Source organism: Suricata suricatta, chromosome 12, assembly GCF_006229205.1.
Source record: "Suricata suricatta isolate VVHF042 chromosome 12, meerkat_22Aug2017_6uvM2_HiC, whole genome shotgun sequence".
NCBI lineage: Eukaryota > Metazoa > Chordata > Mammalia > Carnivora > Herpestidae > Suricata > Suricata suricatta.
The window spans coordinates 56,356,832-56,379,938 of NC_043711.1; the positions used below are offsets into that span (position 1 = coordinate 56,356,832).

The following is a 23,107-nucleotide window of genomic DNA, read 5'->3' on the forward strand; positions in this document are numbered from 1 at the left end:
GCCTGCGGTCTGCGCTGCCGGCGGCGCCCGGAGCCGAGCCCGAGCCCTGCGAGCCGCGGCTTCAGGTCACGCTGGTTGACTGCCCCGGGCACGCCTCCCTCATCCGGACCATCATTGGCGGTGAGCGCGGGCCGGGGCGGGAGCCGGGCTCGGGGACGCTGGGCGGAGCGGCAGGGCTCCGTGTCCGAGCTCGGCCGAGCCGCTGCCCCGCTGCAGGGGAAAGGATATGGTCTCGAATCACGGGTTGGGGCCACCCAGGTCGCCAAAGGCTGGACGGGATGCGCCCCGGGCCCCACGGCAAGGGAGCGGAGGCCCTGGGACTCGAACTCGTGGCGCAGCCGACTTGGCAGCGCTAACCACCCGGCATGACCTTGCAGGAAGGTGCCTTCCTTAAAGTTTTTGGTTTTGTCTTTAGGTTTATTATTATTATTATTATTTACAAGATAAGCTTGTAATACACGAACAAGTAAGAAAACTCGAAGACTGCCAAAACGGTATATGTCAAAAGTGTCAGAAAAAAAAAAGGTCTCAGCTCTCTTCGGTTGTATGGACTCCTGGTTCCCATTCCCAGAGTCAACTGCTGTTCCCAGCTCCTTGTGTCATTTCAGAAAAACTCCACGTAAAGACAAGCATACCGTGTGCATGTAACCCCCTTCCTCTTCTTTTTATTCACAAAATGGTATCACCATGTACACTATTTTACTCTGACTTCCGTATCAGCACATACAAAACTCCATAATTTTTAAGGTCATAGAAAATTCCATTGTGCGCCAGGACCAGCATTTTCTGAACTAACTCTTAATGATGGACACTTACCTCGTTTCCAGTTTTTGCTAATGATGTTTCAGTGAATTTTCTAGAACAAGTCTGGTGGGAGCACTGACAGGTCTGTAGAATAAGCTCCTGGAACTGAACTGGTTTGGGGCAAAGAGCCCAGTGCTTTTCAGTCATGATGGGCACTGCCAAAATGCCCTTTGGAGGTGTGTCATTGAATTAACTTTTAATTATACAGATAGTACATAAATACATTCTGCTTGTGAAGAAATGGAACATTACAAATTAGGCAAAAGTCCCCTGATTACCTGTCCTATTTCTCCAGAGGAAGCCACTATCATACCTTTGCGAATTAGTTTTCCAGACGCATGTTGCCACAGTTAAACCTATGGACAGGGCTTTAAAACTTATTCTGGTTTAAAACGTATTCTGGTTCTGGAAGATGAAGAAACCCTATAAGCACATGGCACAAAAGGGTGTATAGCTAAAAGAAATCTTTTCTTCACTGCTGACCCAGCTACTTGGTCACCTTGTCTGTTTTCCATTGCCTTTGGTTTCCTTCAATGATATGATATTCTCTACACCTACAAGCACATATGGAAATATACATTAGGAAGATAGTTTCATGGACTTGGTGGCAGATGGCCTCATTGGCCACTGGGTATGTGGGGTCCGTGTTAAATACTTTCATGTTTGTTACCTCCCCACTGTTCTATGCTGTAGGCAGTCAGAGGTCATGTCTCCATTTTACAGTAGAGGAAATGAGGGCTCAAAGAGAAAGGACTGGCCCAAGGTCCCACTGCTTAAAGTCTTCAATTCATGGCTCAGTCATCAGATGAGTATTAGGGTCCACATGATCCTCTTGACCCTTTTCTCCTCCTCTCTCTTTGTAAGTGAATTCTGTTTGGTCAGTCATACCCAAGTCCGTTTTAAGATATGTACCCTGAGCCAGTCTAGGTTGGAGATGGAAGAGACAGGTTAAAATAAAACAAGAAGGCGCATTTGTTTTGTTTTGTTTTGCTTAGTAAATAGCATAGGTGAATAGCAAAGGACGTACTTTCCGAGTCAGAACTGGACTTGAGGCCTGGCTTTCTCCTTTACTAACTGTGTGACCATTGAACCTAATTTTGGAGCTTCTATGCACTGGCACATAGCAACCATGAAGTTATTTTGGCTTTGCTTTTCTCGCTCGTTTGCCCCTTCCTGGGAGAACCCTGCAAGGAGTGGTGATTTCCATTTAATAGCTGAAGAAATTGGGACAGTAGGGAGGCTGTCAGTAAATAGCACAGCCCAGGTCCTCCCGATCCCAAAGCCGGAGCTTTTGCACATGTTGTGCCAGGTCACTTTAGACTAGCCCTGCCCCCTTCTAACGTGTGCATTTATAAAGAGCTCTTTGTAGGGCAAAATGTCTCATGCCCCCGCCTTCTCCCACATGAGCAAATGATAAGGCCTCAAGGATTTGGCAGGTCCTTAATTTGGACTGTAAAACTGTAGAAAAAAAGAAGAGGGATCTTTTTTTCTCTTCTCGAATAGACATCATGGCTCTTCTTACTTCCTGAGTGAGGAGACTTTCCTTATCTTCCTATAGGCATTAAAATGTGACCTGAACACAATGCAATGGGGAGACCTAGGCTGCCACTGTTCTTCCTTCAAGAGAGCAGATTCACACCCTTTCCGGAGAAAGGAGGAAGAGTGAGGGGAAGGGCACGCACATTTGAGCACCCTCACTGGCCCACGCCTGTTGCTAAGAACCTGCATGTGTGCCACAGCCCCAAGGGGTGGAGTGTTAGCCCTGTTTTTCAGACAAAGAAACCGAGGCTTGGAAAGTAAAGCACCCTGGGCTGGTGTTTACCTAACTGTGCTGCCCCTCACCATGGTCTGGTCAATACCGTTAGCTGTCATTATGACCCACAGGCACAGCCATCTTTGCCTTTGTGCGATGGCTCTTGCTTCTGACAGCTGGACCCCTACACTGCTGGTCCTTGCTCTGCTCATGTGACCCTTTGTGCCCTCTTCCCACCACCCCGTGCCCCCCTCTTTCCGCCACTCCATTCCCACACAGTAGGCAGCAAACTCCTTCTACGGAGGCCCATTGGATCATGTCAACCCTCGGCTTCAACACTTTCCGGCAGCTTCTCTGTGCTTAGAGTAAAAGGCAGCCTCTTCTTTCTGGGCCGCAGGACCCTCAGTCTGGCCTCTGTCTTCCTCCGAGCCTCACCCCTTGCTCCTGACCCTCAGTCTCATTGGTCTTGTTTCTACTTATTGAATGAGCCAGTCTTTGTAGCTGCCATTCCCTCTGTTTGGTACATCTGGCTTCTCAGTTGTATCTCAGCTTGAGTGTCACGTCAGAGAGGGCTCCTCTGACTTACCTACCTAAAGTATCCTAATCTCTCTGCCCCTCAGACTTTGTCATGTTCCTGTTTTATTTCCTTACAGCCCTTTTTAATGTTGGATGCTCTGTATGTGTTTACTCGTCGATTGTCTCCGTCCTCAAGAGAACAGAGTAGGGATCCTGTCTGTCTTCTTCACCAGTGTACTCTTAGCGTTTGATCCAGAGCCTGGCGTGCAGTAGGCATTCAGTAAGTTCGAATGGCTGAAGCTGTGTACCATTTCCTGGGCTGGATGGTAATAGTGAGCAAAGAACTTTCTTGATGAGTTAGCAGACGGAAAGCAGTCAGCACCAGGCCTGGCCTGTAGAAGGTACACTACGTATGTGGATTCTTTTCCCTCCCTCTAGGAGCTAACAGCAGAGCTGGGGAGAGGGCAATGTCCAACGTGCAGAGTGAGCAGACATTTTGCCCACAGGCCAAAAACACTACACTGTGGGTGGGGTATAGGAGATGATAGGGAATGAAGAGCTTTCCTAGTGGAGGAAATGCCTAGGCAAGGATCTGTGGCTTACACCCGCCTTTTTGTCTGTTTGGAGACAGAGATAACTGCTACCATTTAGTTGTGTCTGGAAACCAGCATGGTGTGTAGGGAGGTGTGGTGAAGATGAAGGTGGGTTAGTGGGCTGGATCCTATAGAGTGGTAAGTGCTGAGCATAGATTAGGCCCTTGGTATAGATTTCTCCTGAGGCTCCTAGAAGGCTTTTAAAGGAGGGTTGTGACAGGATCAGGCCTGGGCTTTAAAACTATGAGAGATTGATGGGCAAGACTCCTCCTGCCTCAGGCAATGTACCTCTACCTGGGATTGCTGGAAGATTGGGCTCTCGGTGGAGTTCCGGTGTGCTGTGACTGATTTAGACTCTTTGCTGAATACATTATCCCCAGTAGGAGGAAATGAGAATGATTGTCTGAGTTCCAAGATGGTATCTCTGAAGTTTAATATATCTTATATTAAAGCCTGTTCTCTTTAATTCTATTGCTCCCCCCACCAAAGTGCTTTCACTACCCAAACTTTCTTAACTTAGAGAAAATTGGGCTTTATCTCCTTGATCCATGTGGCCATAGATAAAAGTCCTGTGGTCCTCGGGAGGTTAATAGTGACAGTAATACTTTGCATTTGTTTAGTGCTGCCCTTATGGTATTCCCCCCCACCCCCCTTTTAATGCTCAAAGCAGTCTTGTGAGGTAAGAGGTGATGTTCCCATTTTACAGATGAAAAATCTGGCTCAGAGAAGTCAGGAAGCAAGGCTTCCAAGTGTTGGAGGTGGGTTTGACCCCGTGCTGGTCTGACCATACAGCTCCGACTCCAGCATTCTCGATGGGAATGAAAAAGTGTATCCGTCCGTGGCAGCCCCCTGGAGTAGTGTTTCAGGGCAGTATTTTTCTCAAATCCTTTTTAGGGCATAAATCTTTCAGGGTTAGAACTTCAAAAAGATTCAGTAATGTATGTTTTAAAGACTTGGGTGGGGGTGAGGGACTTGGACCCATCCTCAATCTAACTCTGGCAGCAGAGAGGAGAGCTGAAAAATGCCGGTATCTTGGCTTGGCAATTTATAGTCCTCTGGTGGCTGTGAGGATTAACAGCGTATTGTCTCCCGGTCTTTTGTTCCAGTTGTTAATGAACAGCAGCTCTTCTGCCACGACTTGTCACCCCAATCCCTCGCCGCCACTGCCCACCATGTCAGCGGTGCTTCCTGCCTGGCTTGGACCCCCTCTGGGCCCTGCCTGCCTGGAGCCGATGGCCTGCCAGAGCCTTGCACATCTGACTTGGTTACTCTCTTTGGAGGGAGTGCAGTCAGCAGGCCTGGGGTTCCTGGCCTCCGAAGCCTGGGAGATGGAAGTCCTTGTAAAACTCAGGCTACCTGGCCTTCTCTTTTTCCAACTCTGCGCTCTTGGTGCTGCAGTGGAGAGAGGGCTTGTCCCCCTGGTTTGTTTTATCGAGGAGTATGTCCTGCAGGCTCTCTTTGGACCCGTGGACTAAGGTGTGTGAACACGAAGGTGTGTTTTCAACCAGGTTTTTTTTTTTTACCTTACCATTTGGGCATCTGCCTGTAAGGCCCAGAAAGCAGCTTAGTAGCCATATATGCACAGGCAACAAAGGCTGTGCAAGAAATTCTGGCATGATTCTATCGTAAAACCAATCCACCAAAGAACCCAGTTTTGGTTTTCTCTGCCTCTCATTGTCTTGTGATTTGATGTAGAAATACGTTATGTTATGGTGTTCGTCTGTGTGCGTCCTAAAATATTGAGACCTATTGAAGGAGTCGATATAAATGGAAATGCTTCTTTCGTCCTAACTCCTTTGGCTCCAAGAATCTGCCAGGCCTTAGTTCCCTGTGCCTTCGTGCTCAGTCAGGGACGGCTGCCTTATATCTTCTCTTCTTGGTTAAGAGTGTGCACCCTAATGGAAGGTTCTCCTCTCTGGTGTCCATTTGGGGATGCCCTCTACCATTGAGGGACGCTGAGGCCAGTCCTGGTATCCCTTGCGTTCATGTGCCTAAAACCTCTTTTTGTCCAGCAGGAGTTCGGCTGCTCTCGGTGCCAAGTGCGCCTATATTCACATACCAGTTTCTCTGTTTTGCCTGCTCCCTTATCACTGTCTGATCCCTCCTGATCTCCTTCCGAGTTGGAGTGCCTTTAGCTGTCTCTAGGAGAGTCTCAAGTTGAGCTCTGTTTGCAGCACTTTGTCCTAGCGCTGGACAGCGGGTGACTTTGCTTTGGTTTGACAGTGTTGGGAGTAACACAACATCAGAGACACAGCCTTGAGTTTAAATTAATGCAGAATACTTGAGCAGGAACCAACAGGAAAGAAAAATGGAAGCAGGTAGTCATATTTCATTCTGTTGGGGTACATTTTTCTTCTCATGGGGCTTGCCCTTGAGAACAAAACATATCAAATGTTAAATCAAAGAATATTTTTGTAGTCATGCTAGGAATAGAAAATAATGCAAAGACTTTGCCTTTCTGGAGGCAAATATTTTGCTGGAAGGTTATAATCAAAGTCAGAAGGAAATCATAGCCACAGCCTTTGGTAAAGCTGTAATCATTTAAAATTAATTGCTTTTAAACTTTTTACTTAGCATCTCCTTTGTTTTCGATCTTCTTTGTCTCCTGGGTTTTTCTTCAAAATCACTTCATCCAGGTTGGAATAAGATGTGGGCAGGCGTCCCGGGAAACAACCCGTAAATTAAGCCCTGAGACATATTCCCTGCTCGGTCCTTTTGTTGGCTGGAGCCTCGAACAGGCTGGGGAGGAGGCACTCTTGTCTTGGTGCCTAAGTCTGTTCCCTTTGACCAGCAGGCCTTGAAGACTGTGCCCAACAGGGTCTGGAGCTCTGGGTAATCTGGAGGCCTGTGTCCTGGTGAGGTGGGGCCTGGCATTTCTGAGATGGCCTGGGGAGGGGGGGGCAAGTAACTGGACCGTGCCCTTCTGGGGTCTGCTCAGACAGCACCTCGTGTCTCGCCTGCTTTGCTATGACGCTGGCTGCCCCCTGTTGTCCCCGTGGGTATGAAGGCATTGCAAGGGCAGAGACGGCCCCTGAGTTGTCTCTGTGGCTCCAAAGCCGGTCCAGGGCCTCGCACGTGGTAAATACTCAGTAATGTTTGTAAACGTTTTTATTGAGACATATATTCCACGTACCGTAACATGCGCCCATTTCAAGTGTATGCTTTGATTGCCTTTAGTGTAGTCACAGAGTTGTGAATAGCCGTCGCCACAATTCCAGTGGACAGTATTTTCATCACTGCAGAGAGAAACCCCAAACTCATTAGCAGCCACTCTCCATTCTCCCCTCCCCTAGGCAGCCATTGATCTATCTGCTTAATGTCCACAGATTTACCTTTTCTGGACATCTCATAAAAGTGGAATCGTCCAGTATGTGGCCTTTTGGATCTGGTTTCTTTCACTCAGTGTGATGCTTTCAAGACACATCTGTGTTGTAGCATGAAGTATGTATACTTCGTTCCCTTTTTTAAAGAATATTTTTTAAATTTATTTTTAATTGTGGTAAAGTCAGTATTACATGAAATTTACCATTTAGCCATTTTTAAGTTTATAGTCCATTTGTATCCATCTCTAGAGCTCTCCATCTTAAAAACCAAGATTGTATACCTATTAAAAGTAACTCCCTCCTGCCTCCCCAACTGTACTCCATTTCCTTTTTATGGCTGAATAGTATTCCATTTTATGGATAGACTGCTTTTTAATCCATTCGTCAACTGAAAGATGTTTGGATTAGTTCCATTTTTTGGCAGTTATGGATAATCCTGCTATGAACATATGTGTACAAGTCTTTCTGTGGACATATGTGTTAATTCCCTTAGGCATGTACACGTGCCTCCCAGTGGAATGGCTCAGTCAGAGGGTAACTCTTTCTACCTAATGAGGAACAGCTAGACTGCAGCTAAGCTGCCTCACACTCCCATCAGCTGCATTCAAGGGTCCAATCTTTCCACATTCTTACCAATACTTGTTATTGTCTGTGTTTTGGGTTGTCACCATCTTGGTGGATGTGAAGTGGTAGCTTGTGGTGGCTTCAATTGCGTCTCTCTGATAGCTAGTGATCTTTGGAGAACTGCCTGATGCGTTGCCCATCTTTTAATTGGGTTATTTGGGTTTTATTATTGATCTGTAAGATTTCTTCATGTATTCTGGATACCAGCCCCTTACTAGATGGATGATTTGCAGATATTTTCTTCCATTCTGTGGGTTATCTCAGTTAGTCGAGTGTTTGACTCTTGATTTCCGCTCAGGTCGTGATCCTAGGGTTGTGGGATTGAGCCCTCCTTTGGGCTCTGTGCTGAGTATGGAGCCTGATTAAGATTGTCTCTCTCTCTCTTGCCCTTTCTCCTACTCATGCTCTCTCTCTCTCTCTAAAATTAAAACAAAAAGTTTGAGTTAAGTAAATAATTGAGTTGAATTGAATTAAATAGATAAATATATGTTGAGAGGATTAAGTGTGCCCAACACATTATCTGGGCAAAGGTGAGTGTCATTTGCTTGTGTATGGAAGGCCTGTTGGGGTCCCTCTGGACCTGGTCCTGGATCTGCCCATTTCTGTCCTTGGCCAGAGTGCCTGGCCAGAGGTGGGTCATCCTGTCTGTCCATCCGTGGTAGGGTCTCATCCCACGTTAGGGTCTTGGCCAAGGTCTAGCCTGCATATGTGTCTTGGTGGCTCATCTAATATTTGAAGTTAAAAAAGAAAATCATTATGAGTACTTAAAAATCAGGGGACCTCACTGAGCCAGATTCCTGACTTCCTTACACACACAGGAAGATTTCCCCACCCTAGCATGGTGGCATGGTCCTGGAACTGAGTAGGAGGGGCATGTGGTCTTCAGATTGCGTGGGCCCCTCAGACGTTTGCGTTCATAGCCCACATTATGAGGGCTTGTCTGCCTGCATGGTGGCAGAGGAGCAGAGGGTGCTGTTATTTGCAGTTTTTACCCATGTACTCAGAGACCCTGCAGACATCTGTTGTACACTCTGTTTGGGTGTGAGGGCAGATGCAGGCATGCCTGTCTTCAAGGAGCTCACGGTGCAGAGGCCCAGGGAAGAGCAGGGTGCAATGCCAACAGCCAGGTGAGATAAGATGCAGAGTCTGAAGGGCTTTATAGAGAGGAGCTTAAGGTGTGAGTGCCTCTGCCTGGGACAGGCTGGAAGGTCATCCCCCAGGAGGAGACCCTGGGCTGGGCCTGGAGGGTGATCTGGAGCTTGCCAGGCAGAGGAAAAGGAAGGGCAGAGCAGGCCCAGGGAGTAGCCTGAGAAGTCACAGGTATGAGAGCAAACTTGGCTGAAGAAGAAGGCGGCCAGTCAGGGGGAGAAGTGGGAGGAGGAGAGGCTGGGTGCGAGGGTCATGGAGGGTTAGGAGGCTGGGTGCGAGGGTCATGGAGGGTTAGGAGGGGCTGTCTTGTCAGAGCTCTGAAGGATGGGCTTGGAGGGGACAGAGATGCAGGGGCGAAGGGAGGGCTGGAGTGTGGAGCTCACAGGGAAGAGGCAGGGTGAGAGGCTGAGTGGCAGAGACCCTTGGACTCCAGAACTCAAGCGTTTGGAGAGTCTGTTGTTGGAGATGGGTGGTGGGTGTTAGGTTAAGAGACCCTGCTGGCTTTTAAAGAGTCTCAGAAGAGGGCCTGTGACAAGTGACCTGGGCTTCAGATCTGGCAGGGAGAGGGAGAGCGACCATGGGGAGGATGGCTAGCATGGAGCGAAAAGCGTGGCTCTGGGGTTGCAGACGTGGGAGGGCAGGGCAGAGTGGAGGCCTCTCAGAAGGAAAGATGGGGAATGGACGTTCTGGGAATATCTATTCTAGACCCTTGATGATCCACTCCAGCTTGCCAACCAGAGGCAGAGTGTTTCCCTCTACAGTGTACAGCCCATACACACCAGGCTCCAGAGGTCAGGTTCTGGCTCTGTGGCCCCCCCACCCCCCTCCTTGCAGTCTGATTTTAGAGCCCCTGGTTTGCTTGGAAGCTGCACTTGGGCCCTCACCCCTGCCTGCCTTGGTAGGAAGTGTGGCTCTTGAAGAGCCCTGTATGCATCAGGCCATTCGTCACAAATCGGATTTCAGCTTCCATTCTCCCCCGGATTATTTGAGTTTTGTTTTTTGTTAATTGGGTCTTTTATTTTCTTATGCGGTATGATTAGGCTCCTGTGGCTTTGAAGTGGCTTGGGTGGGTGGGGAGGGAGCGTGAGGACTTAGGGAATGTGGCCACCCTCTCTTGGCAGGAGAAGAAACAAGTTTTGCTGTTGAGAGAGAAGTTGACTTTCCCTCTTTCCATATCTCTTGTGTTGTGATGATGCCTCCCTTGTCTTGGGGCCTCAGGAAGACTAAAATAATTTCCTTTGTCTCTAACCTACTTCCTAAGGATATTTATTTGGTGGCATACACAGGTGCTACCTAAAGATAAACCTGACTGTTTTTTCTTGTAAAATTAGCACTTGGAATTGCTAGCATTGACCTGCTTGGCCTCGGGAACCTGCCCTCTCTGGCCTCATGGCTTCTTCAGTCTTTATTATATGGGCCGCTTACAGCTCAGGGAGGGTCAATGGCTTGTCCTCGGCCATCTCACACTGGATCTTGAGCTCTGCCTTCCCAGTTACATTGCAGTGTGGCACTTAAAAAACGGCTCTGCTCATGGTCATTTCTGGGGGATTTCCAGGGCCACATGCATGAGCACCAATGGCCCTCGTGCACGCTTGCAGACCCGCTGTTCACTATTCTCCAAAATGGTGGTCCGGGGCACGTTCAGAGAGAGGCCTCAGAACTTCTGCTCAAGAGAAAAAAGACCACACAAGAAGATCGCTGTTCCTCTATCATTGGCATGGATGAGCAGGTTGGAGAACGGAGGAGGGAGGGTGGTATTTGCCAGCTCGGTCATAGTTGCCATCGGCACTCGGCGTGGCCAGGAGAGGGCTGACAGACACTCTGGCTGCGAGCGACAGTTTTCCAGAAACGTCTGCAGGGCCTTGGTCAGCACCTTCCGGCAGATGGGATGTGACAATGAGAGGGTGCTGTGGTGGCACAGTTGGGGGTGGTAGTATGGGCCACATGTGGCTACGAGTACTGGCTCTGTGGCTATTGCAGCTGAGGGACCAGAACTTTCATTTTATTTCGTTGTAATTAAATTTCAGGATGAAGTTCTAGACCTGTGTATACCCAGCTGCTTATCGGGCTAGTTTCCTCAGCAGCGAACATCACAGGCTCTCAGACTCTACGTGTTCAAGACCACCCTCTCTGCCTCTTCACCTTCCATTCTCCCAAGGCATGGCCTTTGAAATGAGCCTCTGCACTTTCATATAAATCGGTACCAGGTCCTGTTCCTCCTCCGTGTCCTTCAGCCTGTTCAGCCTTCCCCATCACCGTAGCTGCTCCCTTAAGACAGGCCTCCATTAGGGCCCACCTGGATGAGGACAGCATTCTCTCGTGGTCTCTCTGATGCCAGCCCCGCTCCTGAAATTGTCTTCCACTCGATAGCCAAGAACTCTTTCCGAATTGCTCATAGAGCCATTTTACCTCCCTGTTTTGAAAATCCCGAGTTGCTCTCCATTGGCGTAAAGGCCAAACTCCTCAGCCTGGCTGACATCAGCCCTTCCTGATGGCTGTGTGTCTCTCTGTCTCTCTAACTCTCTGTCTCAGGATCCAGGGTTGATGAACGACTTGCAGGTCTCTGAACAGACAGACCGTGCTCTCTCGATGCTGTATCATTTGCTTTTCTGGGAAGCCTCATGGTTGGCTTTCCCCAGCCTAAATCCAGTGGCCCTCATTTGAGGATCTGTGACAGCCTATCTACCCCAAGACCTCATTTTCTTCCCATCTGCTGTCATTTTCTAAATACTGAGTTATGTTTCCTCCTGGACTTGATCCCTTTGAGGGCAGGAGCTTGTTACCATTCAGCTCTGTCCCCAGGGGCACAGGACAGGCCCTGACCCTGGGGAAATGTTCGGTGCCTGCAGACAGGAGCGAAGGAGCGAATGCAGGGATGGAGGGGTCATTTCCCACTGCCTGTGGCAATTACCTACCCTGCCGTGGTGCTTGAAACTGGTGGCCACACAGAGTTCACAGTGGAGAAAGCCTGCCTTGAGGTTAGACAAGTTCATCTTTCAGTGGAAGTTCAGTCCTCATATTTCATTTTCAGGCCACTTTGCGTAGCAAAGTAGTTTAACTCAGAGCAGATTTCTGCCGTGCTGATGGTTAATTTCATGGCCCACAGAGGGTCAGCACACTAATGCCGGGAACACGGCGACCTCGGTGCTGCTCACCGCACACGGTGAGGGCCCGGCAGCCCTGTTGTTTTAGAGAAGCAGTTTTCAAACATCCTTCAACGGGCTGATTTTGAGTTAACAGGGGTGACCTTTTCAAGAACATTTTTAAAAGCTATAACATATATCCCTCCCAGACCGTATATTTTCTTTTCTCCACGCAGTTCAAAGGGGCCGAGTTGTCTCATAGGTTTTTGCCAGCAATCTTCAGCTTGACCCTGGTTGTTTAAATCTGCCGGAGGAAATTTGAACAAACTTGTACTTTGGTAATTCTTCTGCCTCTGTGAACCTTTAACCTTAAGGTTTCTTTGAGAGCCGGGGGCTGCATTGTCACCGGTCGCCCCTGCTGGGGCTTTCAAAGGGCATTGTCTAGTGCGTCTGTTTTCACTTTGCTACTGGAGGTCTTTTGAGGAAGGGTATTAATTCAGACCTGATTCTGAGACAGAACGAGGACTTTTAAACTTGCCCCAGAGCTCAGGGATGGGGAAATGAGCCTAATGCGAGCCTGTGGCCGGTGCCAGTGATTGTTCTCCAAATAGGTGCAGGGAGAGGAGGCCCTCCAGAGGCTGACTGGGCATGTTAGCTGTCCAGCGGGTGACCCTGGCTTCACCTGGGTCTGGGTTGGCAGCAGGACAGAAAGAGGTCCCTGTCTCTGATGGTCAAGCTTTGGGCCTGGCGTTCCTCCTGCATGTAAACTTCCTGGAGGACCAGGTTCTTAAGAACTTGGAAAGACGGTTGTGAACTTGGGGCTCACACACCATTACAAAATGCTTGCCTGATAGGAAGTCTGCCAGGGAAAGAGAAGAGGGCTCCCTGAGCCAAGAGGGTCCTGCCTTCCTGCCAGCCTGTCCCTCCCCCACCCCCGCCTCGAGATTCCGTGCCACCTCCATCAGCTGGCCAGTTTCACCATTGAGGTCTTGTGTTCTCTTGAAGGAAAGCTCCAAAGGTACCCAAAGATGTGCAAGCTAATGGTCCTAGGCCCCTGTGGGTTGTGGCGGCTGGTGTCTAGGGTGTCGCAGCGTTGGAGACCCGACTTTTCCAACTCCTGTGCAGGCAGCTCCTTGTTTGTCCTGTCACTGACTCTTTGCAATGGGTTGGGGGCCACCTGCGCACCTGGCCTGGTTCCTCAGCTTTCTTTCATTTCTTTTCCCAGGATTCTAGGGTTCAGGGGACCATATTCCTTATGATCAGATGTTGTAGAAGGAAAAGTGTGTCATGACAGCAGTTAATTCACCCAACAAATTCAGAGAAATGTGCAGTTGGGAGGGGAGTTTCCATTGGTGAGTAAAGCAGAGTGGCTGGGATTTCAGGGAGCTCACCACCTGGTGGTGGGGGAAGCAGATGTCACAGAAGTCAACAGGAGTGCACAGAACTAGAAATTGTGAGAATGCTGCGAAGGACGACAGAGGATGCCCAGAGACAGATGAGTGGACATGGGGACTCTCCTTCATGTGGAGGCCAGGGAGGGCCTTTCTGAGGAAATGAAGTCTGAGCTAAAATCGGAAGGTTGAGCAGGAGCCCTGCCCTGGGGTGCCGGGAGCACATGCGAGGGTTTTGAGGCAGGAGAAAGATAGGGGCTGTGGTACAAGAGAGAGGGTCACTCTAGCTGACTGTGTCAGAGCTGCTTTCCACAGAAGAGACCTGGTGTGGGGCTGCCATGTTGGACAAATATGTATACCTGAGGTGCACGTCAATCTTGGTTTGGCTTGAGAATAAAGTGTTCATATGTCTCGTCATTCTGATGTGAGGACAGAGAGCAAGGGGGAGAGAGACTGCCGGCCTTCTGGAGGTGAATGGTCTCAGGGTGGCCGTCCTGTTGGCCTTTACCCACCCACCCTTAGTCCTATCTGTTTCTGGTACTATACCCCTCATTTTCTTCCCATGGTAGCCGGAGGGGCTGCAGGGGAAATACAAATTGGCTGGTAATCTGGGCCCAAAGCGAACTAGACAGTTTTCACTATTCCGCACTTGTGTTTGGCCACTTAACATTGACTGATTATAATTTAGAAGCCAGGTGAAGCTTAAGGATACACTCCTAAAGCACTAAAGCAAGCACTGGGTAGCGGAGATGGTAAGTGAAGGAGTTGACGTCGCTGGCACCCAGCCTACCTTCTGAGTCCTGGTCACAGCCCATGAAGCACGCTCCCCTAAATATTTTCTCCATCCCCTTCCCTTCCGGGGTGCTCATTGGCTGAAAGGTAATGCATTGGGGGCAAACTTTGCCTTCCTTTCCTCCCCCGAAAGTGAGTTTAGCAGGAGATCTGGCCCTTCTTGGATTGTGCCTGAAAGGGTAGAATGGCATGTGCAACACTTCAACGGTTTATGGTTCAGAACCAGAGCTGGAGACCCGCTTAGAGAAGACCAATACCTGACCCTCGGGCTCCTGCCAAGCAAGCCTGGCCCCTTGGGTGGGTATTTTTCTGCCTTTGATTTTTCTCCAGTTTGTTAATAAGGGAACATTAGTTTACGTTCTTTAAAGCTCTCTTGAGATGCTAGTTTGGTCTTCTGGGGACAGCCATGTCCTCAGGCTGGAAGAATGTTTGCAGGGAACAGTAACAGGTCAGGGCTTTTCAGGAAGGAAAAGCAGACTATATCACCGAACTTTGGGGTACTCCTTTGAGAACAAGCAAGCTGGGGTTCCTATGCCCTTCTCCCCCCGCAGAATCAAATGGAATTCTTTGCCTGACAAATATTTCCCAGATAAAAAAGACCCCAGAATCAAATGGAATTCTTTGCCTGACAAACTATTTCCCAGATAAAAAAGAAGTGCTGTATACTTCTTATTGTAGATTCATTAGTCGTTTCTGAGTTTTTAAGGTACATAATGAGGAGACTTGCTGTGGTAAAACCACTGACATTTCTTTTCGAGGAATGACTATTTTCTAGTTATTTTTGGTTTGATTTCTTCAGCTGAATCCTCCGCTCTTCCTTTTATGTCAAAATCTGCCTCAGAAGGCAATCTGGGGACATTTTAGCAAGCACCCTAGCAACAGATGTGTGTCATCCTTTTCCTTCCCCACCTCCGGGCCCCAAAGACGAAGTGGTACAGTTGCAAGCTGTCCACAGGGTGGTGGGTGGAAGCTGTCTCCACGCCGACTTTGGGACTGTTTGGTGCACAAGAGGGCAGTGTTTGCTTACGGTCCTGGATGGAGATGATCATTGTGTAGGTTAGCAGGTCAGCATAGCTAGAATGACCTCGGGCTTTTTTAAGACAAAATAAACCGTGAGCCTGGGCCACGATGGCTTCCCATCTATGCCTTTAAGCACATGACCCTTCCAAAAAGTAGCTGCTGGCTATCTTTTCTTCCCCTAAAAAGAAAAATATTGTTTCTTTCTACGTTTGTTTATTTATTTATTTTTTAATCAAATGAAAGTATGGTTTGTAGCCTGGTACCTATGGTGGCAGAGGTTAAAAAGTGTTGCAAGAGCAAAACGACTGCTTTCTAATTAAAAACCATATGGAAAGATTTTTGTTGGAAGCAAGAGGTCAAATGTATATTCTCCCCCTTTCACATTGGTGTAAAGATTATCTGACTTAACTTTGAAAACATTCGAAGATGTGGGCTTCAGCTATCAACCTTTCTCTGCAAGTTCATGGTATTAACCAGAGCAAGGCATTTCCCGGAGAGAGGAAAAGGTGAGAGCCCCCTGCCCCCTTGGGGCACAATCTACTATCTGACAAAGGCCATGGCTGCTTTTGTGCAAGGATTGGCCTGTTTTCAACTCTCTGTGCTGTTCTGTGGGGGTCTTTCAGCCAGAGTGGGCAGCCCCCTGTCCCCCGAGACTGCAGCCCATGCCGGAATTACTTTGTTCCCCCCAACCTGGAACTGTGGGTACCGGACACCTCCAGCATGTTAACACTCAGCAGGGCCTAAGGTGCCGAGACAGTGGCAGCCCTGGCCAGCGCCCCAAGGAAATGCCCAGAATGACGGAGGGCGGGGTGGGGAGGTGAAAGGGGCCACACATTCCAGTGACAGTGCCCCTTCACCTCTGAGCCTGCTTGCACACCTGGCACACAGGGGATCATCTTGCCTGGGGTGGTTGTTGCAGAGAAAATGTCCGCAAAGCTTGTGGCACGTAGTAGGGAGCGGCTGCTATGATGTCGGTCCTGTGGCTCAGACCCATTATAAGCCTGTGGGCATGGGGGGTGTTGTACATGGGGCTGGGAACACAGGCATGGAGGCTTATTCTTTTATTTGATTCACTGAGTGTGTCTGTTGCTCGGCCCCTCTGAGCATTTGCAACAAGACAAAATGAAATCTAGGTGTGGGGGTGCCATGCTGCTGCCCCAGTCCTCTGATAGCCATCGAGGAAAGCTGGGTTCCCAGGCTCAGCCCTATATGAAATCAGATGTCTTCTTCTAATCTTTTCTAATCGCATCATAAATCTTCCAAAGTGAGCGTGTCTATAAGATAGATGCCGCATACACTGTGGAATATATTAGTGTGTATGACATCCTCACGGTCTTTAATTGATCAGTAGCATTTCATACGGAACTTGAATTTGACAGCACCGAGTGAGGAGAACCATGGGTGGCCTTCTCGTTTGCTTCCCGTGAAGCTCGTGTCCTGGCTTCTATTAGAAGGGTCTGGGTAGGAAAGGAAGGTTTTGAGCTGCAGGCTTTCAAAAGGGGCTCACGCCATGTTTTTCCAGGAACATAATTTCTGAAAAATGCCGGAGCCCTCAATTTCCAAGGCAGCCCAGTTTGTAAGGGAATGAAAAGTTGTTTCTGCGTGTGGATTCCGGGTTGTTTTCCATCTTTGTTCCCTAAGGCAGGGTTGGCAAGCAGGGAATAGGACAGATGTTCCTTGGTAGTAATTTCCAGTCAGATTCTTGAATGCCTTGTATACGCTGGGTCACCGTCAGCTCATAATGGAGCAAAATTGAGTGAGAATTCCTGCAATGAAAGACGTGAACGGCACACCGGCGAGATATGATGGTAGAGATAGAGTGCATTCTGTGAGAAAATATTTCCAGTGCTATCTGTAAAATTCAGATTGAATAACCATTCTGAAGTGCTCCCTTTTAAAAGAGTTTCCTTCCACAAGCATTGCAGGCCGAGTAAATACCAATAATTTTTATTTCCCTTCTCCTTATCACTACCCCTACTGAAATGTTCCCGCACAGCCTATCTGGTCTTTTCAAGTGAGCATCAAATGATTAGTGTCAGCTTCCAATTTGAATTATGATCCGCATTTCAAAACACAAACTGCTTTGCGTTTGCATTTGGAGGTAATTATCGATATTCACCAATACCGTGGAAGAGTTGGGAATAGAGGATGTGCTGCAGGAGATGGTGTCCCCAGATGAAGATAGTGCCAGGGGTTGTTTGTGCCCACGTGTAGATGATGGCAGAGGGGCTCCGGGGCCCCAGGCTGCCACTGGCTGGCCGGCTCCAGCCTCGCCAACAGTCTCTTGGATGGATGGGGGGACCGCGTGGACCCAGTGGTACAGTGGTCTTTTGGGGCCGGGAACTGCAAAGAGGCTGGGAAAGTCTTGCCGGTAGGAAATGCTTGCCCTGGCCTCTACTCTCAGAGGCCAGCCCCTCTCTGTTTCCTTGGGGTCTGCCCATGGGTTTGCTGGGAGTGCCTTTTGATGAGAAGGGCCGGAGAAACTGAGGGCTGCTCTAAGACCTTTGTGGCCTGAGCCCTCCCCTCCCCGGCACGCCCCTCCCCAGAAAGCTGCGGGACGGAAATACAATGTGCTGACACCCCACATAGAATGCAGTTTCTACATACTTGTATCTGCCTTGACTCCTAAGTGCTCTTACTGGTGGCACCCTCTTTTGTCATAGCAGACATGGAATTCAGCTTTGAGGAATTCCAGTTTTCGCCGTTTTCTTTTTGTATTCTGGAGCTAGTAAGCATTTTGAAGTTTGCAAATACTGGAAGCTTCAATACTTTGCTTGTCATGTCTAATTACTAGCTGCCTTCGGGGAAGTCCAGAGGAGGCCCCAGATTTTGCCTCCTAGGACTCCCTAGGGAGTGTAGAGGCCGCAGTGCAACAGGCCTGTGCCCCAGAGTCAGAAAGACAAGATTTAGGCTGAAATCTGGACAGTTCCACTAGCTTGATGTGTGACTATAGGCATTTGGCTTTTCTGAACCTTAGTTTCTCTGCCCAGGTGGAGACAGAGCAGTGCCAGGGTTTGCTGGTGGGCTAGCAGCAGTGACTGTGACACGGTCAGCCTCCTCCTGGGAAGCCTCGCTCAGTGCCACCTTGGCCTGCAGGCTGGCACCGCGGGGTCTGGCACCAGAATGCCTCCACTTCTGAGGTCGCAGGGGAGAGTCAAACGCCCTCTTCCCTCAGCACTGCAGAAGGCAGGAGAGAGCACTGGAATTATGCAAGAGCTGTGTTTCAAAGAAGGAAATGAAATTCTTGAATTTTTTAAGGCAAAGAAGAGCAGGGAAAAAAATAGATTCATTGTTTTACTTGGCCGTTGAACAGGATGGAGGACAAAGCTGGCCTCTCCTGTCCAATGTCATCATCAGCATTCTTTTTCTTTTTCTTTTTCTTTCTTTTTCTTCTCCCCCGCTTCCCTGCCTCCCCCCTCCTCTCCCCTCCTTCTCCTTGCCTCCTCCACCCCTCCTCCTCCCCTTCCTCCCTTCTCCCCCTTCCTCTCCTCCTCCCCCTCCTCCCTTTTCCCCCTCCCCCTTCCTCCTCCCCCTCTTCTCCCCTTCCTTCCCTTCCTCCCCCTCCTTTCCCTACTTGTACTACAACAAAACCCCCCTTTTCTCCAAGTCATTCTGAGGTTCTGAGCCTGGGATTAAATCTCATGCTGTGGAGATGCTCTAATGCTAGAAATTATTTCCTCTTTCGTGGTCTCTGGTCTCAAATTCTTCAACGTTTCCTGTTGCTTTCAAAGGAAGGTGCCAGGTGCCAGCCCCGCGGCTAGTTTTGAGGTTCATGAGGAGCACTGTCAAGGGGAGCAAGCAGGAGCTCCCACGGTCCTGTTAGGCAGCCAGGGCAGTAGGTGACAGGGTGACATGGCAAGCAAGGTTTGAGGGAAGATGGGCACTGACCTCCGAGTGAAGCTGGCCTGGTCTCGGGCCAGGTGGAGGCTGGCAGACGCAGGGGGAGCTCTTTGGGAGGGTTGATAAAGTCCAGCAGCTGCTTACCATTTAATGAGTACCAGCACGGAGGGCTCTGCCAGCCCGACACAGGGCAGGCTTTGGAACACCCAGGAAGACGGGCTCCCTGCTTTGGGGAACTCAGTGCTGGGAGAAGCTGCTGGGCTCCTCTTCACAGCTTGGGAGAGCAGGGGTTCGGTGGTAAGCCCTGGATGAGGCACACGGCTCCTCCCCTAGCATCTGTGACGTGCTCACACTAAGGGGCCTGGATTTGCACCCTGGCCTTCTTTCCCTACCAGTGACTTTCGACACTTGCAGCTATGCTTATTTATAAGGAGTGGTGTGAAGAGCCAGATTCAGCATGCTGGCCTAGGTGTAAACCCCAGCACTGTGGTTAGATTGTGATGATGCATTTGCTCTGAATCTATTTTCTCCTCTTCAAAATGAGGAGAATCACCTTGCAGGTTTTTTGTGAGAATCCAGTCAGATCATCAATGTATAGTGCTTACCTCCATGCCTGTGACCTATAAAATACTCAACAAACGGTGTTAGTGATTGTGATCATAACTAAATATGATTTGTTTTTTTCATCTTTAAAAGACTGTGCATATAAAAATAAAACCTTATCAGAAGCCTTATGTCCGAATTCTCGCAGGCTTGGTGGATGGTGTCTGATACCACAGCTGGTCTATGATTTCTGTGTTGTTTTTGAATTGTTGATCATGGAGTTGGGGAGAACCTACATTAACAAACTTGAAGTAATCAGGGCATCAGATCTTACTTACGTTGACGTGTCTATTAACATTGTGAGTGTGGTGGGAACTGAGAGGAGGGCCCTCGATGGGGAAAGACGGGACGGAAACCAGAAGAGAAACGGGGATGGTTTATTAGAAAGCAGCATGTTTTGTCTACCAGGAGGGCTCAGTCTGCAGGAAGCCTTGGCTTGTTTTGTGTTTGGAAGCGGATAGGTGCCAGTCACTGCCGAGTGCAGATGTGCCCCAAAATACGTGATTTCACTTTCCTTGAAGTAATTTATGTGTCAGTATTCAAGGGAAAAAAAAAAAATCAACTGCAGAGCAGCCCAAAACAGCGTGAGTGCAAACATGATCTAATTTTTAAAGCTTGAGGTTTAGAGAAACTAAATATTTGAATCCCGGCTTCAGCATTTGTTAGCTGTCTCATCTTGGGCAGATTACTTCACTTCTCTGAGCCTCAACTTCCTGGTCTGCAGAATAGGAAAGAACCATTTTAAGGATTAGGAGAAATATATCTGGTACCCGATAAGCTTCTAATAAACATGGTTATTGTTATCACTGTTACTTTTCCTGCTGATAATAAAGGCTCCCGGTCCCTTGTGACTCTACGTTGCCAACTATAAATGTGGGCTTTCCTGCAATGCTATAGTTTTTTCTGTGGTATAAATCAATATACTAGAGCATTGATTCAATGTCGTGGAGAGGTTTCTACATGAATACATTTAAGTTTTGGAAGGCTCTTCTTTTGTTAACTCTACTTTAAAACCAGGACCAAAAAAAAAAAAAAACAAAAACCCTTCATAGCTTACTATTTTTAGGAGCTGAGCTAAATAAACCTATATGTAAGCCTGGGGACAAATTCAGAAAACTTTAGTCTTTCTAAAGACTTGTTGGGGTGCTTTCCTTTCAATTGCGAAAGCCATTTTTCCTTCTGAATTCACTGTTTATTTTTTGGGGCATTCACATTTCCAAATATATCAAATATAAATGATACATTTGTCAAGTTTTTAAACTAACATAAAACATTAATGAGACCTTTGCAGGGAATTTAGAAAGGTCTTGCTGACTTTCAATTTCCCCCAGATCTGCATGACGCTGAAATTTCTAGAAGTTTCACATCTCTCGCTAAGCCAGAAAACACTCCTTTTGGGGTGGTAAAGAACCCCTATCCAGCTGCATCTTACTACATCAAACAAATTGCTTCAACTCGGTGGATTGGCTGTGGATTTTTAAAAATATGGAGAGACTCATTTTTGTCAAATTCATCTAGAGGAGCAGGCTCAAGTTTGTCTTTATAAATAGGACAGCTGATTTGCAAAGAGGTGAATGAAGAATAGCAGACAGGAGATTACTGTGGCACATCTAGAGTTTAACTGGAGAAATCACAGCCGTAAAAAACGGGTAGATGTTCTTTATGTACACGGGTAGGCCATCTGGTTCTCAAAAACATGCTTATTGACACAAACACACTGAACTTTAAGGGGAATTTCAGACTATTGGATTAGTTTGCACATTGGTACATGTGTAGAATTGATGGCAAACCAGTCTACCATGATAAAATGGGCAGCAAATAAAACGGAGTTCAGAGTCGCGAGTTATACAGTACAACGGCATCATGTTCAATGAAGGTTTTATTATTTTGGAACTAGCTCTTTTCAGTTGTCTTAAAGGAATGTCTCTCTGGGGCAGATTTGAAATATGAAAAGCATCTTATTCTCCTGTGAGTGAAACATTTAAATATCGTATTTTCCCATGAAAGCTTTCAGTATGTAAAGCAAAAAAATGAAAGTAATTTTGATAGGTAACTTGTATTTTGGGGGCTAAGGAGAAGTACTAGAAAATTCAGCTCATCAGTACTTTCTAGGAAGGGATCTGGACAGATTCTCATGTGAATGCTTGTTAAGCCATAACCAGATTTTGCTGCTATTGTATTCAGACTCAAATTTAGTTCAAAAGTGAAATTTCTACATGAAACTTTCAAAAGGTAGGTTCATTTGGGGGCAGGCAGATTGGTAGAAATAGCACATAAACTCAAAGGACAAAATGGCACTTTGTTTTTTCCTGCCAAACTCCTTTACTTGTTGACTTTGCAAAATCCATAGTGAATCTTTACAATGGGACATTTGTGATTCCAGGAGCCCAGAATCCTAAATGAATTCAGAGGGACTGACTATTCTTCCCTGTAAAGTCTTAGAACATTTGCTTCACCCCAACCAAAAACTGCCTTCACGGTTCGTACTCCCTTAGTTGGTTACATCTCTAAATCCCTGTTGTTATTATTGTAATTGTTATTTTGTTGTAATATTATTACTGTTATTGAACAAACTTTGGGTGTTTGGTTTGAAAAGAGTTCACTGAGCATTTTGATTTTGGTGATTTTGTGTGTGTGTGTGTGTGTGTGTGTAGCTGAGGTTGAAGTGATCCAAGGATCTTATATATGTTTCTAGGTCATTTTCACCCTGGTACCAGGGAGTAAGACTTTTGTTTTTATAAGCCAGAAGGGTTACTGTGAATTCTAACATTTGGGAATCACAGTTTTAATTACGACTTGTTCTAGTGAAATAAAAATAAACCCTTGATACTGTTTTAATCTCTCGAATGAATGAGACCCATTTCAGATTCCAAATTCACTGAAACAGTTTCTCCGTTTCCCCAAGTGCCACTTTCCAAGGTGGACAAAACATGTTCTGTGCAGGAGAAACGTGAGATGCTGGCTGCATGGGGGAGGAAGAAGGGAGAGGAAGCTGTTTGCAAAACTACTTAAAATAAATTTGAGGGGTCAAACATGGAACACAGTTGCAAAAGAGAAAGGAAAAAAACGCCTTAGGTCAGTTCAGCTAAAATAGCGTTAGCATTCACATTGGCGGGAGGGTTGTGTATTTCTTGCTAATCAGATCCAATCGGTTCAGATAATATTTGAGTATCTGAGGCTAGATCTCATGGCCTCTGTATCAGGGAAATTAACCTACAGGGGCATGTTTTAAAGGGTTGATGTGGGGGAACAGACACCATTTGGAAGAGACGCAAGCTGTTTACCTTGTTGTCTGAAGAGCGTTCAGACTTGAGTCTTGGTCCCTGACTTGGAGCTTGTCTGTCAGAGACGCAGCCCTGCCTTGGGCTGAGGGAGACGGGCTTGTGTTAGCACTTCATTTCAAAGCGATCGGTACTTTTAAATTAAACATGCAAAGTTATCTTGGTGAGGCATTGAATGGGAGGTTGCTGGATTATTGAATTTGGCCCACAGTTTAGCCAGTTCAGCAGGGATTTGGGGGTCTGAAGCAATTAATATGCAAGTACATTTGAGTCAGCACGGTAGGAGATTACTGTCTTATCAGGGTAAGAAAAATTTCTCTTCCCAAGATCCATAC

At 47.6% G+C, this 23,107-nt stretch overlaps 1 protein-coding gene across 1 annotated transcript in view; it reads left to right on the plus strand.

Moving 5' to 3' along the window:
• Positions 1-2: 2 nt before the first annotated feature.
• EEFSEC (eukaryotic elongation factor, selenocysteine-tRNA specific) overlaps positions 3-23,107 on the plus strand; it is a gene marked incomplete at its 5' end in the record, with an annotated part of 236,453 nt that continues 213,348 nt past the window's right edge. The window contains one exon of the mRNA XM_029917905.1: positions 3-120. Coding sequence (XP_029773765.1) covers positions 3-120 — 118 coding nt within the window. The remainder of the gene's footprint in view (positions 121-23,107) is intronic.